The 24,400-nt window shown below is 39.1% G+C and overlaps 1 protein-coding gene across 1 annotated transcript in view; it reads left to right on the top strand.

The window, feature by feature from the left end:
• Positions 1 to 24,400, top strand: part of CDH12 (cadherin 12) — a 661,533-nt gene that overhangs the window by 477,027 nt on the left and 160,106 nt on the right. The window contains exon 5 of the mRNA XM_081131650.1: positions 9,506 to 9,873. Coding sequence (XP_080987776.1) covers positions 9,664 to 9,873 — 210 coding nt within the window. The 5' untranslated portion in view covers positions 9,506 to 9,663. The remainder of the gene's footprint in view (positions 1 to 9,505; positions 9,874 to 24,400) is intronic.

Below are 24,400 nucleotides of genomic sequence, written 5' to 3'. Positions count from 1 at the left end.
AGATTTGTAATACATACACCAAGAATTCAACTTAGAGAAGAATGTGAGGTAATGCTAAGGAAAAACTGTAAAGCATTTATTTATACCTAGGTGGTCATGGTGCAGCCTGAGGCACTAGCAGTGGCAACTCAGTGGGCATGCTCTTGAATGTGAGCCATAGTAAGTACTGAGCTCAATCCTGATCATTGTCATAGATGTACATTAGAAATCTGCTTGATTCAATTTATTTCAAGAAGAAAAAACAATTTTAGGTGTCATAATTACAGCCCAAAATCTTGAGTATGAAGTCTATCATTTGGTAATTTGTATATTTTTGGGGTTTTTTTTTTTTTGTAATAAATTTGTTGCGATTGACATAATTTCCATGCCACACAATCCACCCATGTAAGCCATACAATTTAAGGTTTTATTAGTATATGCACATGATTGTGTAACCATCTCTACAGTCTAATTTGAAAACATTTTTGTCACCCCAAAAGAAACCCAGTAATCATTCCACACACCCCACCCCAAATGCCAGCCCTAGGCAACCACTAATCTGCCCTGTCTTTATGTATTTGCTAGTGTGCACATTTCATATTCATGAAATCCATATAGATAGTCTTTTGTGACTAGTGCACGTCCACAATGGGCAGTCTCTGATATCTGTGTTCATATTTGGCCTCATTTGACTTTTTAACCTGGCTACATGTGGTGTTGGCCCTGCATCGGCATAAGCCACCTGTTGGCCAGTGGCTGTGCTTGAGCTTGCTTAGCCGCTAAGATTTTTAACCTCTAGCCTTGGTCCTGTGTGACGTGTGGCTGCTGTTACTGATCAGTGCATTAGCAATTTTTTTGCTCCATGTTTAGCTGGGAAGTAGTACCCGGAAGGTTTCATTTCGAATTGCTCTTGAGATGCCATACATGTGGAAATACACCCATTTTCCCAGACTTCAAGGGATGAGCATCGTTTTCTAGGCTGGTTTTCCTCAGCCTTTTGTGCCAGTGTGGGGCCTGCCTGTGTTGATGGGCCTGGTGCAGCCAGGACAGCGCTTTGGCATCTGCCTCACCCCCTCCGGTGGTTGCTGCCGAGTGAGCCCTTAGCTTTGTGCGCACCCTTCGCAGCCCCTGGAGCTCACTGACCCCGAAGGGCTCTTCTTGTCTTTGTGCCTGGTTCTCTCTATGAAGCTTCTGCCACTTGCTTGCATCAGAGTCCCACCAACGTCCTCATAATTGCTCTCCGCCAAGATCTCCACTATTTTCAGCAATTACCCGAGACAAGGCGTTCACATCCTGTTGAAGATAAAGTGTGTTCTGCCAGACCGAGCAGCGGGGCCCTCTGTCCTTTCCGCCGTCGGCCTTCCTGGGAGGAGTGTCTGCACCGTGAAGCAGAGCTGGGGACGGGCCCGCTTTGCCTGCCCTGCTGCCGTAACTATAACCTTGCTGGGGGGGGGGGGGGGTAGCAGCTCCGGCCCTCTTCATGCCGCTACAGACGTGGAATCTCTGCCTTATATGTAAGCTAGTGGGATGCTTGGGCCCCAGTTTCCTTAGCCTGGCGCCTCTGAAGTAGAATTTAACTGTGTGAGTGAGGGCTGGTGAGAATGGAGACTAACTCCACCACACCTGCCTGCAGTAGGGTTTCTGCAGCACAGGCTGGGGAGAGGGGCTGAGCAACATTGCTGTCAGCCTTCCCTCCGGGGATGAAACCATAGCTGCGGACTAGACCCTGGGCGGAGAGAGAGTGCCTCCAACTTCTTGGGCACATTTGCCCAGGGAAGAGAGCTTCTGTAACACAGACCTGGGATGTATAAACTTAAAAATAATGGATTAAAAAGCTGCGGTACTTTTATACCATGGAATACTATGCAGCTGTGTAAAAGAACGATCTCTTACCCTTTGAGAGAGCATGGAGGGATCCGGACAGTGTTATGCTGAGCGAAATAAGCCAGTCAGAGAAAGACAAGAATCACAATGATCTCACTTATATGTGGAACCTAATAAACAAAATAAACAGACGAGCAAAAAAGATCCAGAGACTTTGAAGCGTGCAACAGACTTATGTATTTTGGGGGTGGGGGTGGGAAGAGATTAACCAATGAACTTATATGCATATATGCATAACCCATGGACAGACAATTGTGTGGGGAAGACCTGGGGAGGGGGTGGGAGCGGGGAAGAGGTGGTCAATGGGGGAAGAGAGGGGAGCATCTGAAATGCTTTCAACAGTAAAGGTAAATTTTTTAAAAATCATCTAAGGAAGCAGGTCATGGCTCAATGTTACAAACTCTTGCTGTTCTTACCAAGAATTAGTAGAGTTCCTTGAATGAATGTTTCTCCATTTGCTGTATATGCTTAAGACAATTTTCAGCAACTTAAAATGACTGTTTTTAAGTAATTTTCTCAGTAAAACTGCTTTTGTGCTGTGGAGAGCATCTACTGAGGGCCTACTGTGCCATTCCAGAAGTATGGTGCTCTACTGTTTCGTTCCGCTCTCAGAATGTACCACTTTTTGTTTTTCTTCACTCCTGATTAAATGGCATAAGATTGAGAATTCAGGAAGATGATGTTTAAAGGGTGTGATGAAATTTAAGGTCCTTTGCAGTCTTGGTTGTTTTGCTAGGAGTGGGATTTAATCCAGCCCTGCACTAAGCTGGTTTTCTGAGCAGCTCCCCATCCATCCTTGGTGGCTGGCGTCCTGTCAGCCCTCTTCAGTCTACCGCAGCTGGAACACTCTGCCTTATTTTGTTGATGCAGAATTTGAATGCAGCATATAAATCCAAACTGTTTTGCACATAAAGTATACTTCTTCCCGGCATTGTGAAGGGGTAATCAGAATGGAGATTCTGTGACTTGCAGCCCTTGGATCATTCCTAATACTGATTTCCCATCATTTACAAAGGTGATCTCTAAAGAGGACTCTAAATACATAATTTTTATCCTGCTCTTGTCTCATTACTCCATGCAAATGTCTCCTCTACCTGTGAGAAAGTAGGCTGCACCATTTTATATAACCCTTAGCCAAGCCTCTAGATAATGAGATCTCAGCCATTCATCAGAAAATATTTTTAAAATATCTCATATATTTGACCATGATCTCTCAATTTACCAAAATGGTTCTAATTTCTTAAGAATTGATTTTCCAAGGAAGCTTGGTGTCAGAAAACAAAATTCAACTAAATAAATGTAAAGACCTAATTGGCTTTATTCAGTGATTCATGAGTCCAGCAGGCTCTCACCTAGACATTAGAAAAGAGCCCTGAGAATCTGTACAAAACTAAAGACTTTTATAGGCAAAAGTGGCTGGAAGAAAAGGAAGTTTCCAGCAAAGAATGAATTATTTCAGGCAAGATCACCTTCCTTTGGGAAAGGGCCGGGGGGTCTTTCGGGCAGATTGCCTCGTTAGTGCTGACCAGATACAGTAATTCCAGATTGACTGGTTGGAGGTCATATCCCTGAGAGATACTGAAACTGGGAGTAAGTCTTGGTTTGCTGACCTGGGGCCTAGCACAAGTGTCTCTTTTTTAACATGGATTAAACACAACTGTCTAACGAATATTTATTTGCCCAAGTGTTGTTGATGTCTTAAAGTAGGCAAGCTCATAATGTTGCAAAAATTGTAGTCTCAGTTTTGAATATAATAATTTAATAATATAATTCATTACATTTTTTGTTTCCAAGGAATGAATAATTACCTCTCTGTTTGCTTATTTTTTTAATCTATTAATCATTAATTCATCAACAAATTCCCCAGTAAAGTGTGAATTGTTCTCCGTCATTTAAAGATACCCTGTGATTCACTTTCCATTCCTTTCCCCCTCTTGGAGTTATGCATCTTGGAATTCTTTTTTTCTGCTCCCATTGGGACTGGTGCTACCTGAGCCTGCATAACGTTGTCTTCCTGTAATTTCCCTACTAGTTTGCTGGGAATTCCTTTGTCTTTCTCTTCTATTAAATATCCTTGCTACAAATCCCAAGGCTTCCATTTATTTTTCTTCAATAAACTTTGTTTTTTGAATAGGTTTGGATTTACAGAAAAATTGAAAAGATAGTACAGAGAATTTGCTGTACCCTGTACCCACTCAATCCTATACTTAATATCATACATTAAGTATGGTACATTTGTTAAGATTAAATAATTGATATTGATACATTATTATTAACTAAGGTCCATGCTTTACTCAGATTGCCTTAGTCTTACTTAATGTTCCTTTTTCTTTGTTCCCGGATCCCATCCGTTACATTTAATTTGTCATGTTTTCTTAGGCTCCTTTTAGCTGTGACAGCTTCTCAGATTTATCTTGTGTTCACAGTTTTCAAGAGTACTGGTCAGGTATTTTATAGAATGTCACTCAGTTGGGATTTGTATAATGTTTTTCTGATGATTAGACTGGTGTCACAGGTTTTTCAGAGGAAGATCAAAGAAGTAAAATGCCATTTTCAGAACATCATATCAAGAGTGTTCTAACAATGCAGTTAAATTCCCACCATGAAGGCAAATGTGTTCTCAAATCTCTCGTCTCACAGAGAGATTGTGTCCCTTGTCATCATGTACTGGAAAGATGTCCCATGTTGAATTCCTTTTGTCTTTCCTCAATATTTTTTATTGGCTTATTGGAGATACCAGTATCATTTCAGTGTATATGTGTATGTGTGTGTATATGTATATGTGTATATATGTGTGCATTAGAGAGTAGGATCTGGACAAGTTGGAGAGAAAGGGTCAATGAACTCCACACATTAATGTCATAGAGCAGTTGTCACCTTTAGGCATCGTTGTTTTACTCCTAAGAGGCAACAGAAATTGATTTACCATTTCTACTTGTCAAATTTATAAAATAGAAGAGTTGGGTTAGGGTTTTGCTGCACCACAGAGATGAGAAAATTTTATTTTATTTTGGTGTGAGTTTATTAGGACCAAGTGAGGTTTAGTAGGAATGTTTGCTCATCCCCAAGGCATTCCAAGAACTGCTTTCGTTTCTGAACAAAGGTTAAAAATTGTACATAACAATGTCTCTGTTAAAACCTTCAGATTATATTTCTAGGATTCAAATTCTTAAATTATCAGATGGGCCGAAATTCTTTAAATTATTATTGAGGATAATGCATTTGTGCATTATGAAGCAGAAAATTAAAAATGTAAAGTTAAACCACTCTTAAAACTTACATTTTTAAAGTAACTGTTTATATAAAGTGAGATGCAAAATTTATTGTTGACATTTTAATAATTTGGGGATTACATAAATTATTTTGCCCTGTTTTTAGTATGGAAAAGAATGTCTCTCTATATGTTATTTCAAATTAAAAGACCATTTTTTCACTACAAAGGGGAGAGTGTAAATCTATTATTTTTGTTTGTTTGTTACTTTGCCATTAAAAAATTACAGCACAGTCCAGAGGGATAGTGACCATGGAAGAGTTCTCCAATACGCAGGCAGCCTTAGAGTGTTACCCATACAGAGGAGCATTTGTGATAATTAACACATCTGTCAGCCTAAGAAAACATCTAACAAAGCCAGACTTTGCAGTGTAATTTATATGAAATAATATATTTTTATCAAAAGCTGTTCTAGAGCAAACACACCCAAAACTATATAAATAACTACAGAAACCACAACCTCTGGATCTCTCTTAGCTTTGGACACACTTAACAGGAAAACTGTCACTGGCTCTTTCACAGCCATGTGTCACCTGATTTGATATATGACCGTTAAAAAAAAAAAAATCTCCCTTCTGCTCAAAGGAATATTTGGCTCCAGGGACTCATTATCAAGTCTGGAAGGTCTTTGGAAAGCCACCTTTCCTCTACGAAAGTTTAGGGATAGCAGACAAATATAAAATTTTAAACACTATGCCCCAAATCCAGTATATGGAATAAAATATACCTCTGGAGATGTTCTTTGTAACAAATATGTCTTCTTTAAGGTTCACATATTTCCATCGGGTGCTGACACCCCAGAATAAGTCTGCTATTGTTGCTTTTATAACAACACCATTGGTGCTGGGGCAAGTGTACCCAGGTTGATGGGTGGATGGTTTTTTCTTGTAACTCAGGCCAAGTTTCAGGCCTGGGGGAGTTGTTTCCCTTTCACTTAAGAAACAGAGTCCTTCAATCTGCTTGCATTACTTTTGTTGTGATACACCCTTTAAAAGCTCCCTGATGAAACTGTGGCCAGAGGCTGGGATCTTCTGGGAACAGCATCCTGTGTTGAAAATAGTCTCTGTTCATCTGTTCACTAAGGGACTGCAGTGCTATCGTCTTGGAATGGATTTTAGGATTCTGCTGCAATAACATGAGTTACAAATTGTGCACCTACACAATTTCTAGTGGCGATGAAATATAAAGTGTTTTATTTCATCATCTATGTAACATTGTTGATGGTGTGCCCACAATTCAAATGCTACTTAACAGACATTGCTTAGCATAAAACTATGCTGTGGCTTCATTAGAAATTATTCCCCAGACCTGCCTTGTGCTAGAGCCCATCTTTTATTCATTCATTTTATTATGGTTTGTTTAAAGTACACCAAGGCTGGGAGTGACTTCCAAATCCCGAGTGGCCAAGTAGGCCTAACCGGCTGCCTTCTCCCCTGACTTACCCAGCAGGGTCCCCAGTGCGGGGAGCTGGAAGAAGGTGCGCAGTTGGAAACCGCTTCCCTTCCTCTTTGTGCAGACCCCTGTCAGCTCACCTGGCTGTCCAGCGCCTTGCTGGGTGGATTAGCTGGGCTGCTGTGCAGTTCCTTAATTTTCAGCCACCACCTAATCCCGTTAACATCCTGGCCCTGCCATTTATTGCTTTTCGGTGTTTGGTTTTTTTCTGCCTCTGTGTAGAATTATGTGTCTCTTTTTATATCCTGGTGGGTGAGTGCTGGGAATCCTGAATATCCTGACTTCGAAGGAACTGTATTGACCTGATAGCTTCGATCTTCTAATTTTACAGAAGATCTAAATGAGTATAAGAAAAATTAAGCTGCCCAATATCGAAACACCTGCTTAGCTTTGGAAAAAGGATTTGCAGCTCAGGTCTTTAAACTCATATTGCTTGTCTTGCTAGGATTTGAAAGCCTTGATGTTTTCACCTATTTATGCACTCATTAATACAGGTGCAGCATAGAGCGGTGTCCAAGAGGATGGGCGCTCCAGTCAGACTGCCCAGGGCAAATCTGTCTCTATGTGTTAATTTGTGGGCCAAGTTCAAGCTTTTTAACTGCTCTGTTACTGTTTTATGTGTAAAATGGGTGTAATAATAGCATCTCCTTCACAGAACAATTGCACAGGTACAGAACATACAACACTATGTGAAACATAGTTAATTTTCAGTAAAGGTTAGTTGATATTTAATGGCTAATTCATTCAAACTGAAATATATACTTGGTACCTACCATATGCCAGATACAGCAGGTCCTTGAATAACATCATTTTATTCAATGTTGTTTTATTATAATGTGATTAAGGGCCCTAGGAACTTAAGCTTCATTTATAGTAATTAGCTTGTGGCCAAACTGGTTTTGATAAACATTGTTTCTTAGCAGTTCCAGGAGCTTATTGACAAAGTTAAGTGAGGACTTGCTGCAGAAGGCATCCTTGCCACTGTCATAGCCCATCTTCACCCCACCCAGAAAACAGTGACAAATAATTATATACGTACATCTACAATATAATTGTTACAACTACCATTAATAATACGATTTACTTAATAAAGGATTTGAAGTCAAGAGAGGGAAGAATGGCAAGGGTCTAGTGGACAGAAATAGATCACGGCGGCCTGTTAAGTTTGTGACGATCATAGTAAAATCCTGGATTTTAGCATCTCACTTGGCAACTTTGAAATATACAATACAATAATGTTAACTATAGTCACCATGCTGTACATTAGATCCCCAGCGTGCAGTGAGAAGGCTTTACATTTTTAATTACAGATATTTCTACTACAGTGTGATATGTGAGTTCCTAAAAACCTTTGCATCATGCAGAATTCACATTAAAATAGAAGCATTCATGATAGAAGTTAAGATTCTGTGCAGATCCCAGTAATAAATATACACTCCCCATCTCACATCCTACCTTAAGCTTGGGGAATTGCTTCCACGTTAAATGTTGATATTTGAATATTCGTGAAGAGCGCATTGTACTTTTCATTCTGTTATATGTAACTGGATAAACTGGATAATATTGAACTGAATTGCAGCTGACATGTGGACAAAATGCCATGTTTTATAGACATTTAATTGAACATGTATTGATTTTGATTTTAGCTCTCTTATTTTGAAAGAATTATATGTAATTTCTGGCCTCCAACATTTTTGGCCCTTGGAAACCTCATAGGCTGTGGGCATTGTGCCCCTAGTGCCAAATGTGTGAAATCACCTGGCAATCAGGTCACGTTTCCCCCACCTGCTTGCAAAACACAGGGATGCTCCTATTCCTGTAGCTCTCAGTGTACCTGTCACACTTGACAGGTTTTACCAACTTTAATTCGCTAACTAATGTTTTGCCATCAGGATACTCTGTTTGCTTATTTTCACAGCATTGGTAAATCTTCCTTCATCTATTCATTTGACTGTTAATTTGTTTCCTGTTTTTGATTTAACAGAGGCAAGGTTGTGTCTCTTTTCTTATGTACTGTATAACAAATGACCTAGTACATTGTAGATACTCAGTGAACTTTAGATAAATGAATGAAAAAAAATGTTTGCTGTAAAAAGAAATTTAAAGCTTATTTTACCTAAATGCAGAGTAGAGGCTGTCCTTCTAGTAGGGATCCAATGTTGCTCTGAGCTGGACGCAGTCTACAAAATAATTCCCACTTATCTGGAGTTTCTGGTATGCCAAGGCAAGAGAAGCATTTGTTTTAACTTAAAACCTATAAAGCCACCTGGCAGCTTATTAATGATTTATAATTAATTAAGATCATTTACTTTTACCTTTAGTTATTTATCTTGTTTGTTTCCTAGATGGTCTTATTAATTGTATTATCTACTAGGGACATTTTTTGCCTTTTAAAAATTTTCTTTTTTTCTTATTTCTCTAAATGTGTGGTTCTCGATCGTGGCCTGTTTGTTTCCTCCCAGGGGATATTTGACAGTATCTGTAGATATTTGTGGTTGTCACAACTGGGTGTGGGGAGGATGCTACTTTGTTATCTATTGACCAGAAGAAAGGAGATGCTTCCAAAAAAATCACAAAATGGACAAGGTCGCTCCCCAGCAGCAGAGAATCATCCAACCGAAAATGCCCGTGGTGCTGAGGCTGCAAAACCTTCCTTCAGTTCACTTTAAAATCAGTGTTTTATCCTTGAAATGACTATTCAATTTTAAAAAAACGATTCCTTTCGTGTCATTGTCACTAACGCTCTTTCAAGTCTGGAAAAAGTGTATCGACGTTAACAGGTTGAACAGCAGTGAGCATGTATCAAGATGCATTTTTAAAAGTCTCTGTTTCTTCAAATGTTGCCAGATGTAACGAGCATTGTGACGGCTGTCGCGCCCTTCCGTCAATGTAGCCCATCTCTCTCCATCTGCTTCACAGGCGCCTGTGGATGGGATGTAGCGCCGCCGAGGCCCTTCCGCGGGGACCGATGCCCGCGCCGCCAGCGGGCCAGTAGAGCAGCGCGCGCCGCAGGCGCAGCCCGCAGCCGCGGGGTCCCGCGCAGCCCGAGTCGCCCCGCCGAGGGAAAGCCGTCGCCAATGCTCACGCGGCACTGCCTGTCCCTGCTTCTCTGGGTCCTGCTCGACGGCGGCCTCCTGACGCCGCTCCAGCCCCAGCTGCAGCAGACGGCGGCGGCGCGGGACCATGCCCCGCACCCGCGCTCGCAGCGCGTCCGGCGCGGCTGGGTGTGGAACCAGTTCTTCGTGCTGGAGGAGTACATGGGCTCCGAGCCGCAGTACGTGGGCAAGGTAAGGCCTCCGGCTTTAGCCCGCGGGGTGGCAGGCCCTGCGCGTGGGGCGCGGAGGGGCGCGGAGGGGCGCGGAGGAGTTGCACTGACCAGCTCCTTGAACGCTGGGAATGAAGTTCAGGAGGCCTGGTTTTTCTTTCTGCCTCGGTCACCCGGGTACGCTTTGAAATATCACTCAAAGTTTATTTTAATTACCCCTGCTTATTCACAGACATATTGATTCTTTACATTCTTTGCTAAACAAACTACATAAAAGCCATTAAAAATGTCCTTAGAGCACATTATTGCTCACAGACATTCTGAAGTTGTTTACCCCTGAGAGAAATAGAACAAAAATCACCAGGTATAAACTCCTGTGGGTACCCTTGAATGGCCAAGATGCCTTTCTGCCTTTCCCCCTTAAAAACATGACGCATAATTAGAACTATGGTTCTGAAGTATCTGACTTGGCTGGCTTATGCTTTATAAATAATTTATTATATGTTTTGCAAGCTACTTATGAAGCTGTTTATGGTCAAGTTAAAAGAAATGTTGGAACCCAAATACATACACATTGATCTTCAACACAGCACGCAGTTTTCTAGTCGTATTGCAGGTTTGTAGAAATTTAGTTTTTTCACAAAATAGTTGATGGCAGATGTCTTTTGCAGCACGTTTATGTTTTATTGCTACTTTCCTTACATAAAATGTTTGATCTATATCTAGAATAGATAGAACTCATCGATGCCACTGGAAATTTTTTTCCCCAGAAAAGTAAATATTTTATTTTGATCTTGTTAATTCTGATTTTTAAATTTCTAAAAGATTTTGTCATGGTTTTAACAAAAGAAAAAACAGATATGCATAAAGAGAGTTTAAAAGAAATCTAAGGACAGAAAAAGGAAACCATAGTAAGAGGAGTATTAGGAAGCCCATGTATAGAAAAGAAAGTCCCTTGAACATTAACGTCCTCAGAACTTTCTGGAATACTGAACTAATAAGACACATTGTGAGTCTTATGATTTCAATGTTAGGTCAAAGAAGAAAATCCATTCAAGATCTTCATTTTTTTGCAGTACATTTTTGGAATTTTTTGGAAAGGTATTTAAAGGATATTGAATAATACAGTGCAGAAGGTCCTCAAATAGAAACCTTTGTTGAAAGTGATGGCATAGCCAAGGTTGCCATACGGTGTATGAGTCCTCAGACAAATATTTCCTGTGGGGCACCTATGTATATATACAATTTGAGACACATCAAATTGGTCTTGGAGCACCATTCTGGCAGTTCAGTTTCTGTAATCTTGCCAAAAATCTTCAGTTCCATTAAGTAGGAGCAATGTCCTTGACAGGATTCCTACCTACTAGGAATCAGGGCCTGGTCACACTGCCCTGGACAACTCCATTGGGCCAGTCCTGGAGTTCCATGAGGTATCTGGTAAGCTCCAAAATTGAGTATAAAGTCAGAGACTTAGTGGACACTGATGGAGAAGACACTAAAGCCCAAGCAGCTTCAATCCAGCCCAGAGCATCCCACCCAGATGGCACTGCTGCCCACAGATAACCCTGGGCACAAGAACAGTCTTAGAAAATCTTGAGAAAAGTACTCCAAAACATGCAAAACATGAAAGCCCCCTGGCGTTACTGTACATTGTTTCTACTTATACTATTTCTTCATACAATCATGGAATATAATAATCACTAAAACATTTTTATGGTGAGACAGGTTCATGTTGTGCTGGTGCACTTGTTTCTGGTGAGTTAATTTAACATAAGGATTGAGTTTTGAAATCCAAGACAAGTGCAGGGGTAACATAGCTCTAAACTACCTCATGGGTGTCAGTTATCTCAACCGTGCTTATAACAGAAGCTAGACAGGGAACCGGGGTTCCTGGGAATGTCTGGTGAAAAGGGGTGCTCTGGTTTGAACTGAAGCAGGTTGGTACACTTCAGATGCTGGACTTTGAGGTGAGAAAGTTGACTTTTTGTTGAAAAATTAATGAAACTACTTCTAGTCTGTCTTAAATAGAGTAGCATTTCACCTCCTAATGGATGTAAATAAAATGGAGCTAGGAGCTACTTATCCTTTTGTTCTTCCAAACAAAATTTGTTATGATAGAATGGAATTCATCCAACTCAGTTAAAAGATGAGTCAGTGTTTACAAATAGGCTGAAAAGAAAGAGGCATGAGTTTGAACCCATTATTAAGTTAAGGCATTTTCAGAGGCAGATGGCTCCACACGAGTAAGGTATCATATAAACCCATGGTTCTGAGGCATTGTGTGTTTCTAGTGTCAATGTAACAGCAGTTGCCAAATCTCTTTTCCACATGGAAAATTGTTAAAGTTTAATTAACTCTGTGTTGACGATTCTAGATGTGGGAATAGTAATACGATAACACGGGGACCAATTTAAGCCATTATATGTAAGTGTGTAAACATATATAAATATATTCATGTTCTTGCTCTTTCTAGAAAAGCTTTGAGATAGTTTGGAGAAAATTAAAGTATTATAAATAATATAGAATATAGGGCTAAAGGAAATGGCAAGTGCAAAAGTGCCAAGCACAGTGATCAGCCAAACTACTATAATTGAGCTTCAGATTTAACTCTGTTTCTTTGCAACAAGAGCATCTATGGAACATTAATTTTCATAGTTCCCATCATTTCAGCTTTACTTATTGAGAGGAAAAATTGATTTCCCCAGGTTCAAATATAAAATAATTTATTCATGTAGGAATTTATGGGGGTGGGAAGGTTTTGAGTGGCTTAGTGGACATTAGCTTCAGCAATTGTTATATTTAAAAGGAAGAGATGTTAATGTTGACATCCTTTCAAGAAAGACCAAACTGTGTATTGCTTATAATGATCATTACTTTATATACAAAGAAATCACAATTGTGTACAGAGGTAAAGCCAGTGCTTTCCTCAAACGGACATTTTGGATTTAATACAAGACCTGAATAAATATAAGGTCCCATATTACAGAGTAACACAGAAATTAATTTGATTGGCAAGAAATTAATTCACACGTTATCAAATGCCCAGAGCCTCCACCAATAAGACCTGTCTTATTAATCACATACACACACAGAGACGTATGCACACACACACACATAGTAAGCTGGGTGCTTACACCAATATATATATAACTGGGTGCTTATGTATGTGAAGTACTAAGTTATGCCATAGTCTCAAATCTATGGATCAAGAAAATGCTGACCATTTTATCTTCAAACAATAATCAGGAAATTGAGTTATGATTTCAAATAATTTCTATTAACAATTCTTAAATCTAAATTATTTAAAATGTCAAAAAATTAAACTGAAACATATGTAAACCCTAACTCCAGACCCACCTGTTTATTCAGCATATTTTTGATTGACAGTGTATTACAATTTGGAAAAGTGCTACGCCTTGTGGGCATAAGTTACTATGGAGGCCCCTAGATTGCAATTATAACAGGTAAACTTTATTGAGTGCTTCTTTGGGCACTGTTTTAATTGATTTATATACAGAAACTGTGATTTTCAGGACAGCACTTTGGGGAAGATTATTATTAGTAGCCCCATTTTCCATATGAGAAGACTAAGGCACAGAAAAGTTAATTAACTTCCTCATGTCACAACATTCAAATGCTGACACTGGATTTTTAAACCAGGTAGTTTAGCTCCATTGCACCAGAAAATATCACAGTTTATTATCATATAAGGATCTTAGGAGCTAACAATAATTTCAGTACTCTGTCAAATGTACTGTATTGGAGACCCTATTAGGGAGAGTGGAGACAAAGGACGATCTATCGCTAGGTCTAAAAGAGGGAGGAATTCAAGGGAGGCTTCACAGGTAAGGAAGCACCTGAGATGTATCTTGAAGGATGACTTTATTTTTCAGAAGAGATAGTCAGAGAATATATTTTTATAAGTTATGAGGCTTGAAAGTTCATGGGGGGCCTAGGTAACCATATTTTAATGTAATCAGAGAGTGTGATGCCAACTGTTTAAAATAAATAAATACAGAAAGTGTGGAGAGGTTCCATTCTGATACCAAGATCAGTTTAATCTGGCCTTATTTATTTATTTTCAATTGAAGTATAATTGACATATAACATTGTATTCATTTCAGATGTACAACATGATGACTTGATATTTGTATACAATGTGAAATGATCACCACAATATGTCTAGGTAACATCCATCACCGCACATAGTTACACATTTTTTTGTGTGTGTGATGAGGAATTTTATGATCTACTCTCTTAGTACCTTTCAAATATACAGTACAGTATTATCAACTATAGTCACCTTCTGTACATTGCAGTATTATTTGTTCTTAAAGGTGTCAAGATCCACAAAAGTGTCTTTATTGAGGATTCCCTTGGACAGAATTGCAGCTTTAAAATGACCACTCAGAGAGCCACTTCAAAGACTCACTGGAGACTGAGAAACCGAGGCGCAGATAGGAAACATATACAGGAGAAAGTTACAGGAGCCTTGTGCAGGAGTCAATGAAGGAAATAGAATATTAGAGTTGACGATGTGAAAGGTAGAGATATAAGATTTCAAGATCCCTTGGTCGTGGGAATATTAAGAATGAGGCAAAAAATTAGCACATAATTACATATAGGGAATAAAGGGAGAGAAGAAAAAATGACACAAATTTCTGACTTCTGTTTTACTAGTGCCCTGTGTCAGCCTGTTTCTCAAGAAGTAAAGCCGTTGGACATTGTGTGTCCGTAGTTACTTACCATTGTCCAGGCGAGCTGTCTCATAGATATTTGGCTCCATCAACCAAGGTTCACAAAAGAGGCCGGCAGTAGATACAGAGGCATGGGAGTAACGGGCGTACAGATGGGAGTCAGAATCACCTAAGCGGGTAACGCGGCCTGGAAAATGTACAGGGAAGATGTGAGGACCCTGATTTTTTTTTTTTAAAGAAATTTAATTCTTTTTTTTTTTTTTTTTTAAATATATCTTTATTTATTTCAGAGAAAGGAAAGGAGAGGGAGAGAGAGAGATAGAAACATCAATGATGAGAAAGTCATTGATCGAGCCCGCAACCGGGCATGTGCCTTGACCGGGAATTGAACCCTGATCGCCTGGATCCCAGGTCGATGCTCAACCGCTGAGCCACGCCGGGCCGGGCAGGACCCTGATTTTTAACTGCAAAGCAGAAGAAGAAGAATTAGATAGTGCCATGGATAATAAATTAAAAGAAAGTTTTAAGAATAAGAAATGGCAAGTAATGTCAAACTCCACAAGTCAAATGGAGTGATGACTGAAAACCCTGAGCTGGTGTGGGCAGTCAGTCCGCCAGAGGGGACCTTCGTCAAAATGACGTCAATGGCTTTCTCTGGAGCTTAAAGAAAGGAGAGAGAGATGGGCACAGTGAGTACATTTCAAAAGGGTGGATTAAAGAGGTTCATCTGTGCTGTGCCCTGTTTGATGTGATAGATACCCTATTAGCTGGTGTTTTCCAGAGAAACAAAACCAATAGGGGGTGTGTATGTGTGTGTGTGTGTGGAGAGACTGCAGATGCAAGTCCAAAATTTGCAGTCTGGAGACTCAGGGAAGCATTACAGATAAAATTATAGCTATTCCAATTATGGAATATGATATATATACATATATATAATATGTATACATATGTGTGTGTATATACATAGGTTTATATAGACACCATTATGAAGTATATGTATTCCAATTTATTCCAATTATGTATTCCAGAACCGGGAAAACAATTACAGGATGTATTCAGGTACATATTGGGCCCACTGTGAGATGGGCCTGAGCTAAAACTCCATTGACCACCTGACCTCCTTAAGTCCCTACTTTGACTGGTGGGCCAACAGTGACTTATTGAATCTTCTTGAATCAATGTCAGTTCAGAGCCAGTGTCCAGTAGTTCCCTAAAGTCTGATTATTTCCTTTTCCCCATACCCAGCAACCCTGGTAACACCCTTTGAGGAAAGGTAGAAGAAGCATTAACCGTATACATTTTTGTAATTTATAGTGTTATGAGGTCCTTCCTCAAGGGGGCAAGGCCTTTTTCATTCAAGGGGTCCTGGGTCTATAACTGGCGGAATTGACTGAGGGCTATAACTCTGTTTTTATGATTCAGGTTAAAGTTTTGTTAACTTGACTAGAACTTTTTGCTGATACAGGTCAAGTAAGGATTTAATAGGCTTCCTATCTATTTTATTCCTAGGAACAATGCCAATTCCATAGGTCCCAGTGTGTCCCACTATTCAGATTGCTGCTTTATCTCTGCTGTCCATTATGGTACCACACCCACCTTACTTTTGACCATTGACTGCTGCCACCCAACCCCTGTCCCCCCAGGATCCAGTCATTCCCATTGCATTTAGAGTTCCCAGTTCCATGGGAGCAGTTCTCCTTGTAAGTTCTGGCCTGCAGAGAAGAGCCATCACAGAGCTCTTTAAGGCGGCTGGAGCCCCCCTTTCAAGTTTACTTCTCAAAGTCATGGTGAAAGATGTGTCCTGTGGAACCTCCCAGAGTGGGTGAGCAGGTCTGAAATGACAAATCTGTTGTGTTCCAATCTCCCTAAGCCTTTGAGTCTCTTTCTGTATGGTAAGCCAAGGCAGGTCTGGAATTTCAAATTTATTTACTGTGGGCAAATTTTTGCTCTACATTCAGCCAAACAAACTCTTGGAGCACTTTCTAACTCCCACAGAATTAAATGTAACATTAGATGCAGGATATTTGCTTAGTTGGCCCACATCAATAAATCCAGCCCGATCCAACTTTATGTTTCTTCATTCAGTATCTCACACTTTTAATATCTATTCTCACATGTGTTTTTTAGATTTCTGTCCATATAAATTAGAAAAACGAAGTAGTTCTTTTCGTGTGTAACACATTTCCTCGTGGGTTACACATTATACCTCACCTTTCAGGGACTCCTGAGACTTGAGTCAATTTATAGATCTTGCTGTAAAGAGGAGCGGGGAGGGTGGATTCTTGATGAACGAGCAGTGTCTTGTGTGACAGTTGACTCTGGGGAGGCCATAACAGTTTCTTCAGGCAGTCAGGGTTAATTTCCTCACATGGGGATGGAGAGGCGGCTTTGCTGACCAAGAAGACTCATCAGAATTTAAGGTCTCAGTGTCCCCAGCTTCACCCAGGTCCTCCCACACATCTCCGTTCCAACGTTTAGGACCTCATTCCTTCACAATCAATGCACTGACTTTAAAAGTAGACATTTGCATTGTAATTCAGCCACTCACAGGATGAGGTGCTAGAATAGTTTTCAGCAATATCAGTTCTATGTCTACAGGAGATTAAGTTCTCCCTCTGACAGACATAAAAGCTGTCAGGTTATTTGTGTGGCACCTGAGTTGGGAATTCAAATCCCTGAGCATATTTGTTTCTTTCCACACTTTGTCCACTGCTGTGATCTGAAAGTTTGTGTCTCCCCAAATTCGTATGTTGAAATCCTAATACCTAAGTGGGGATATGAGGAAACAGGGCCTTTGAGAGGTACTTAGGTCATAGGGATGGGGTCCTCATGAATGGACTAGTACCTTTAGAAAATGGTCCACAAAGCTTCCTAGCTCTTCCTGCCATGTGAGGACACAGCAAGAAGTCTGCAACCCAGAAGACAGCCATTCTCAGATCATTCTGACACTCTGACCTTAGACTGTTAGTTTCAAGAACAGTGAAACGTAAATTTGTGTTGTTTATAAGGTACTGGCTCTATTGTATTTTGCTGTAGCAGCTCAAACAGACTAAGAGATGTAGCAACACTAAGAGCAACCAGCTATATCATTATAATTATGAGTGACAAAAATGTATCATATAAGTGATCACCCAGATTCTTGCCTCTTATAAGTATTTAATTAGGAGTATCCAATGGTGACATTTTGCATATCTCTGTTGTTAGACCACACCACAGACTAGCAGCATTATCTGAAAATAGATTCTTTAATATCTTTGAAACTAATTAGATTAAAGAATCTGTTCCAGAAACCACAGAATCAATTAAGAAAACTCACCCATAAGATTTTACTCTTCTGGAATCATCCTAGTACCAAAATTTGTATTAGTTAGGGTTCGCCAGAGAATCCAAATAAATAGGATATATACATATGTATATGTATGTGTATATATATGTGTGTATGTATATATGTGTATATGTGTATATATGTCTATATATCTGACACACATATATATGTAACAATTTTATATTTACATTCATTTACTTATTTTAAATATATTTGGATCATGCTGTTGTGGATGTGACAGTCCACAATCTGCCAGATAGGACAACATGCAGGGGACCCAAAGAGAGCCGTACTTTGAGCTGAAAGGTCTTCTGCTCGCAGATCTCCTTCTTGATTGGGAGAGGTCAGTCTTTGTTTTATTGAACGAGGCCCACCTATATTATGCAGGGCAACCTATTTTACTTAGAGTCCACCAATTAATATGTTCATCTCATTCCAAAAACAAACAAACAAAAAACACACCTTCACAGAGACATCTGGAATGATATTTATCTGTGCACCATGGCCCAGCTAAGTTAAAACTACCATACAATGACTTTCACAGAAATAATAGACCCGGTTAGATGTTGCTGAAGAGGAGATGGCCAATTAGTCAGGAGAAAGAAGTGATGGTTGACTCTAAGGGTTTAATGAAAATTTATTTCTAAAAGATTTTCAGGCGGTGGAACTAATAGCGATGTGTGATGGTGTGTGATTTTCTTTACCATCAAGATGGTTTAGGCAGAAGAAAAAGGAACAGATGATTGTGTCTGTTCATTATTGCAGAATTATAAGGCCAGCATGATGGAAGAGAGAGAAGGGTTCCAAAACCTAAATCTAAGACCAACCAGGGTGGAACTACAAATTCTAAAGTTCCAAAGAGATTTAGCAGCAAAAATATATGCTTTTATATATATGAAAGTCAAGGCAGTGGAAATAGACGTTTTGGTAATTATATGAAGAATTTGGTTTTGGATTAGTAAAAAGAATGAGAGGAAAAGGGAAAGCAGGGATGGTAAAGTAGCTTATTAAAATAGCTATAATTGCAATACAAAAATAATTTGCCTATCTGGGATGTCTTCTAAATTAGCACAATATTAGGGCAATATTTTGACTCATGTATATAACCCATTGCACCCAATAAAAATGCAAATTATATCATAAAGTTATACTGACACATTTAAAAGATGTTTTCATGGCTCAACTATCATCTATCTATCTGTTGAGTCGTGTAGATTTAAGAGAAGCTCATAATGTAGTTTTCATGTTCAATTTACTCCTAAAACGTGAGCATTCCGTATCAGAGTAATTCCTGTTCATTTGAGATTCAAGGTTCATTATGCCAACCAACTCGGTCTTCATACAGATTTAAAACCTTAAGCACCCTCTTCACTCCTGCCTAACTAACGTATCTGAGAACCGTTGCAGTATATTCTAATGCCCTAAATCAAGGTCTTGTTTCTAAGCCTACGGCTGCCAAATGTATTGACCTGGCTGCTAATCAAAGCATCTTTAGCTGCTTGCTCTTTCTGTAGCTAAACATCAGAAGGCACCATTAGATAAGCCTGGTATTTGAATGCACACCTTGGTTCTCAAACAGGTCCCTGATATTTATAGTTTCTCTCAAACATCAGGGTATCTTTGAAATAATCGCCTTTGAATATGACTAGATAGCACTATATTTAGAAGGAAAATTGCTTGAAATGGAACTTGAACACCTAAATAACACAAGAAAGTACTTTTCAAGTCACTGCCCATTGTGTGCCAGTTCTCGCTCCTTTACAATTTATTTTCTGCTTCTGGCATGCTAGTTTCTTTATAATATCTATGCCATAAAGCTTTAATGTGTTTACTTTAATTGAATTGGCAGGACCTTGAATGAAATTTAACTCTATTTAAGTCAATAAATGAATCACTAAAACCAGCATGTCAAAGCTAACGTGAACAGCATTAAGACCTGAGCCCTATCTTTCTCTCTCTCCTTTCCTCTTTTCCTCTCTTCCTCCTTCTGTTGTTCTTCCACCCTATATCTCATTATATTTCAATATTTTTTTCCTTCTAAACATCTTTTCTGTATTATTTATTAATGTTGCTCAACCACAATTACTTAACAGCTGGGATAAAGAGTTAGGAGTCTTTGATTTAAATCCCAGGTGTTATAATAATTATCTACACAACAGTGCTTCAGCACAAATGTGTCAATCCGTACTAATAATATGGTGTGATATCACATACTCAGGTCATATATTCACAGGAAATATATCAAGTGTATATGTCATAAACTTAACAGTGTAGTTCACTGTGTGTGTGTGTGTGTGTGTGTGTGTGCATATGTTACTGAAATCTTTCCTATAAAATATTAGTTGGATTCCTTGGAAAATGCTGCTGTCTGAGAGCTAACATTGATATACATCTATGACCTACATCTTATACCAGGTGATAGATAGAACCCAATGGAATTACTAGAGAAGCACTGAAGGGAAGGCCACCTGTATGAAAATATAACAGAAAAATAGGGAATATAGTGACCTAAATAATAAGAATTTCAAATTTGTCATTCTTATCTTCTAACAGCATTGACTTAATGACTATATGCATGGTTCTATGACTCAAACATACACTTTGAATGAGTGGGTTCTTTGGGTGCATTTTAAGCATAGTACATAAATATGAGAAACATTCCTTGTTCTCAACTCTGAAAAAAAGTGAAACAGCTGTCGTGGAAGGCACCGTCTACGTATATCCCATTGTTCACGAGACATCACATATTTTATTGCTACTGACATTTAATCAATATAACTAATATACAAAATTGCTGTTATGAAAGCAATCATTTTCTCCTCCTGGAACTTCCCATAGAGATGGTCTAAAGGATTTCCTATATAAGATATATCAGTATAACCACTTTAGAGCAATGCTGTTGCTCTTGTTGTTTTATGTCAACTATCAAGCACTGTTAGTCTTGCACAGCTTCATGAATGTTGGAAGAAGACATGAGATACCTGGGTCAGAGAAAAGGGATGTTACCACTCACAGCACAAGTCACGTGAGCATCAGCATAATCGAGTCAGTTTTCATTGCCGCATGAACCGTAGGGCAAAATGGATGGGCCCAAGTGGGCGGCGTCCATGCAGTGGGCTGCGTTAGGGGAGAGGAACCCGGGTCATTCCTGCCCTTTGGTTGGAAGGAGACATTATCTCCATTTTACTAGGTAGTGAGCATGTCTACCCCTTGCTTTGGATGAAGACACTATCTCACCTTTTCAAGGTGCTTTGCTGTATGTATAAACATTTTTGAAGGTATATATAGTCATAAAAAAAAAAAGGAAGTTAGTACTTTCTGTGTAAGACCTGCAGGAACAAAAGCGGTGATGGAAAATTGTCTCCTGATGCTATGTAGTGTGTTGACTCACTAAAACAACATCATATAATATAGTGACTTAGTAAAGTTAGAAACAAATACTTTCTTCCGTCAGTTAACTGAGTTGCTTTATCGGTAGACAAATTATGACCCCCTCCTGTGTGTCTCTCTCTCTTTCTCTCTCTCCTTTCTATGTAAGCAACATTAAATAAAAACTCCTCCCAGAGTTGATACCCACTTGTATTCTGAGTCTTAGACTTAAAATTATAAATATAGAGGAGGAGTGGAGCTGAATATGTGAAGAAATGCCCCAAATCTACTTCTGCTCCTTAGTGATGCTGGTCTCTGAAACTGGTTATATTCTCAATAAGGATAATCTTTGCAGTATACGTCCTTATTTTTCTTATCTAAATGATAGATGAAAATGTAACTTTCAGCCACTGGATATAAACAGTGGTTTGGGATATAACCTCCTCATAATTATACTGATAATCTCACTCCTTGTTTAAAATGTAAGAATTACTTTTTCCACCATAAAGAGTGATTTACTGTAATAAAGTGGACAGTTCATATAAAATTAAATTTCTCTTTATTTTACAAAGTACTAAGTGCTAGTGAACTTTGAAATGATTGTTTGGATATATTTATAGGATTTTATCATATACTCAGCCATCCTATCATAAAAATATGAGATGTTAATTCAGAATGTTGTTTTGAAAGTGATGGGCAATGATATTTTTTCATGATATATAAAAGACTCTAAATGCAATTCTCTGTTGAGTAAAACTATAAACTAAACAACGCATTGGTAGCTTTCCTGTCCCTCCCTCCCTCCCTCCCTCCCTCCCTCCCTCCCTCCCTCCCTCCCTCCCTCCCTCCCTCCCCCCTTCCTTCCTTCCTTCCTTCCTTCCTTCCTTCCTTCCTTCCTTCCTTCCTTCCTTCCTTCCTTCCTTCCTTCCTTCCTTCCTTCCTTCCTCCTTTTTTTCCCCCCCTTTCTTGTTTAGAAAATGTCTTAAGAGACCAAAACGGAGGGAAATTTAGGGTAAAAATAGAGGCTATTCTAAGAGGTAAAACAGTATACGTACAAAAATACACTAGACTTCTTTTTAGAGTCATTAAAGACTTCTAAAATATCCTAAATATATTTTCAAATATCAAGGAATTGCTGTAAGGGACACATTTTACTGTGAATCTTTGCGTATCCCTTGGTTGCCTGGAAGACACAGAGCTGTGAGTGATGTACTTGACAGCTTGACTGTCCTTAAACAAGTAGAATTTCATCATCACTCCCTGAAAGCTTGGACAAGCACTCCTCTTTTTAGTTAAGGTGATGTTTGTAAGTATCTGGCCCTTATGGGTCATGAAACATTGAGGCTTCATCCACATAGATTGGGGGCGGGAGAAGTGGAAGTGACAAGTGTATGGAAGAAAGCCATTTTAGTATCCAGTTATTCCTGAAAAAAATGATGTCCCCAAAATCCCAGTGTCTGAACTGACCCGCTCCTCAGAATCCACCCCCTTTCCTGAACCTCATTGCTTTATTTTTCCTAGGAGGAAAGAGAGGTTCTAAAATGGAGTTGGATTAAAGAAAAATTTTTATCTGTGTAATTAGCAGGGTTTTTTTTTGTTTTTGTTTTTTTAAAGATTCTTAATCACTCATTTATCCCCCATAATGGTGACAAGTATGTAAGCATCCTTGAAAGTGCTTTTCTGCTTAATAAACGCTCCTGCTCAAGCTACCCTTTACATCAAGGTCAAGGGGTTCTAGAGGAATATTTTGGGCAATAAAGGAAAACATAAACATTAAATAGAACCTTTCAAATAGGAGTGTAGATAAAGGGTTGGCAAACTATAGCTTTCAGACCAAATCCAACCTGCATCTTGTTTATGAAAGTAAAGTTTTATTGGAACACAGCCATGCTCATTCGCTTACATATTGTCTGTGGCTGCTTTCCTGCAAGATGTCAGGGTTAAGTGATCAGGACAAAAACAGTATAGCTCACCACACCTAAAATATTTATTATCTGACCACTTACAGAAAACATGTGCTGCCACTTATTTAGAAATTTAACCTCGACACAACAAGAATGCTATATGAACTCGTATCTTTCATTTGTAGGCACTCAGATCTGCTCTCAATCCTGTCTCTGTCTTGAAAATTGAAAGGGCTAATTGTCAGAAATGAGAAAGAACCGTCAGGGTGCAGTGAATGAATTATGGGCTCTGCTGTGGCTTTGGATAACTTCATCACCTCAGCATCCTCATCTTTAAAACAGGAACAATATGGAAAGAAAATGCTACGGTTATTGTGGGGATTGCTTAATCCATGTATGGGACAATGTATTTAGAGGCTCGGCCAGTGTCATTAATGTTGCTGTGCTATGCTCTCTCCATGCATTTTTGCCCCGTGTAGAAACTGTAAAATTTCTGATGCAAGTGTGGGGATGTGGGCTTAACAGAAAAGTGTCTAGGAGCTTCATCAGAATGTACAATTTCACTCCTTGGGGTAAGAGAAAAATATAGGGGCAATCTATCATATCCTGTGGAGTAAGACATAAATTTCCATTTCCACCATTACCTGAGAGTGCCAAGAATCTTTCCGCATGCCCATGTCCCAGTCTCTCGTTCCCTTATCTAAGTGTAGCCATGTGGCCAGAACAACAGTGCTCTATTATCTTATCTTGGACACATATTCACAGTAAATAGGGATATTATTAGTAGACTTCATTAAGTTCACTTTGTCAAGAGTGCAGCGATTCCTATCATAAAGCAAGGGTGAAACGAGTTTATTCAGGATTTACAATGTATTGGGGAAGTCAGGTCAAAACAAAGTATATTCATGTGAACAAGTGACCAAATCAAGGTCAGAGTCTTTTGCATTTCATGGAAGAAATCTAGATTTCATATATTAGAATGGTAATATTTAAGTTCAAAGTTTAGACATGTTGGTTAAGATGTACAATTTTATCATTATGTGTAAACATGAGCTTACTAATTAATTTGCAGGCTATATTTCTAGTTTTTTATTCCACTGATTAGATTTTTCTGTAACATGCAGTCTTTGATTAAGTACCAAACTTTAGTTATCATATGAGGCATTGAATATATCCTTAAGTAATTATTGAATACTTATCATTCTATCAGTTTTGAAGTATAGTCACATTCGTATTTCAAACGTGATGTCTTCA

The sequence above is a fragment of the Miniopterus schreibersii genome (genome assembly GCF_964146895.1).
Source record: "Miniopterus schreibersii genome assembly, chromosome: 3".
Taxonomy (NCBI): domain Eukaryota; kingdom Metazoa; phylum Chordata; class Mammalia; order Chiroptera; family Miniopteridae; genus Miniopterus; species Miniopterus schreibersii.
This window is presented reverse-complemented; position numbering and strand designations above follow the sequence as displayed.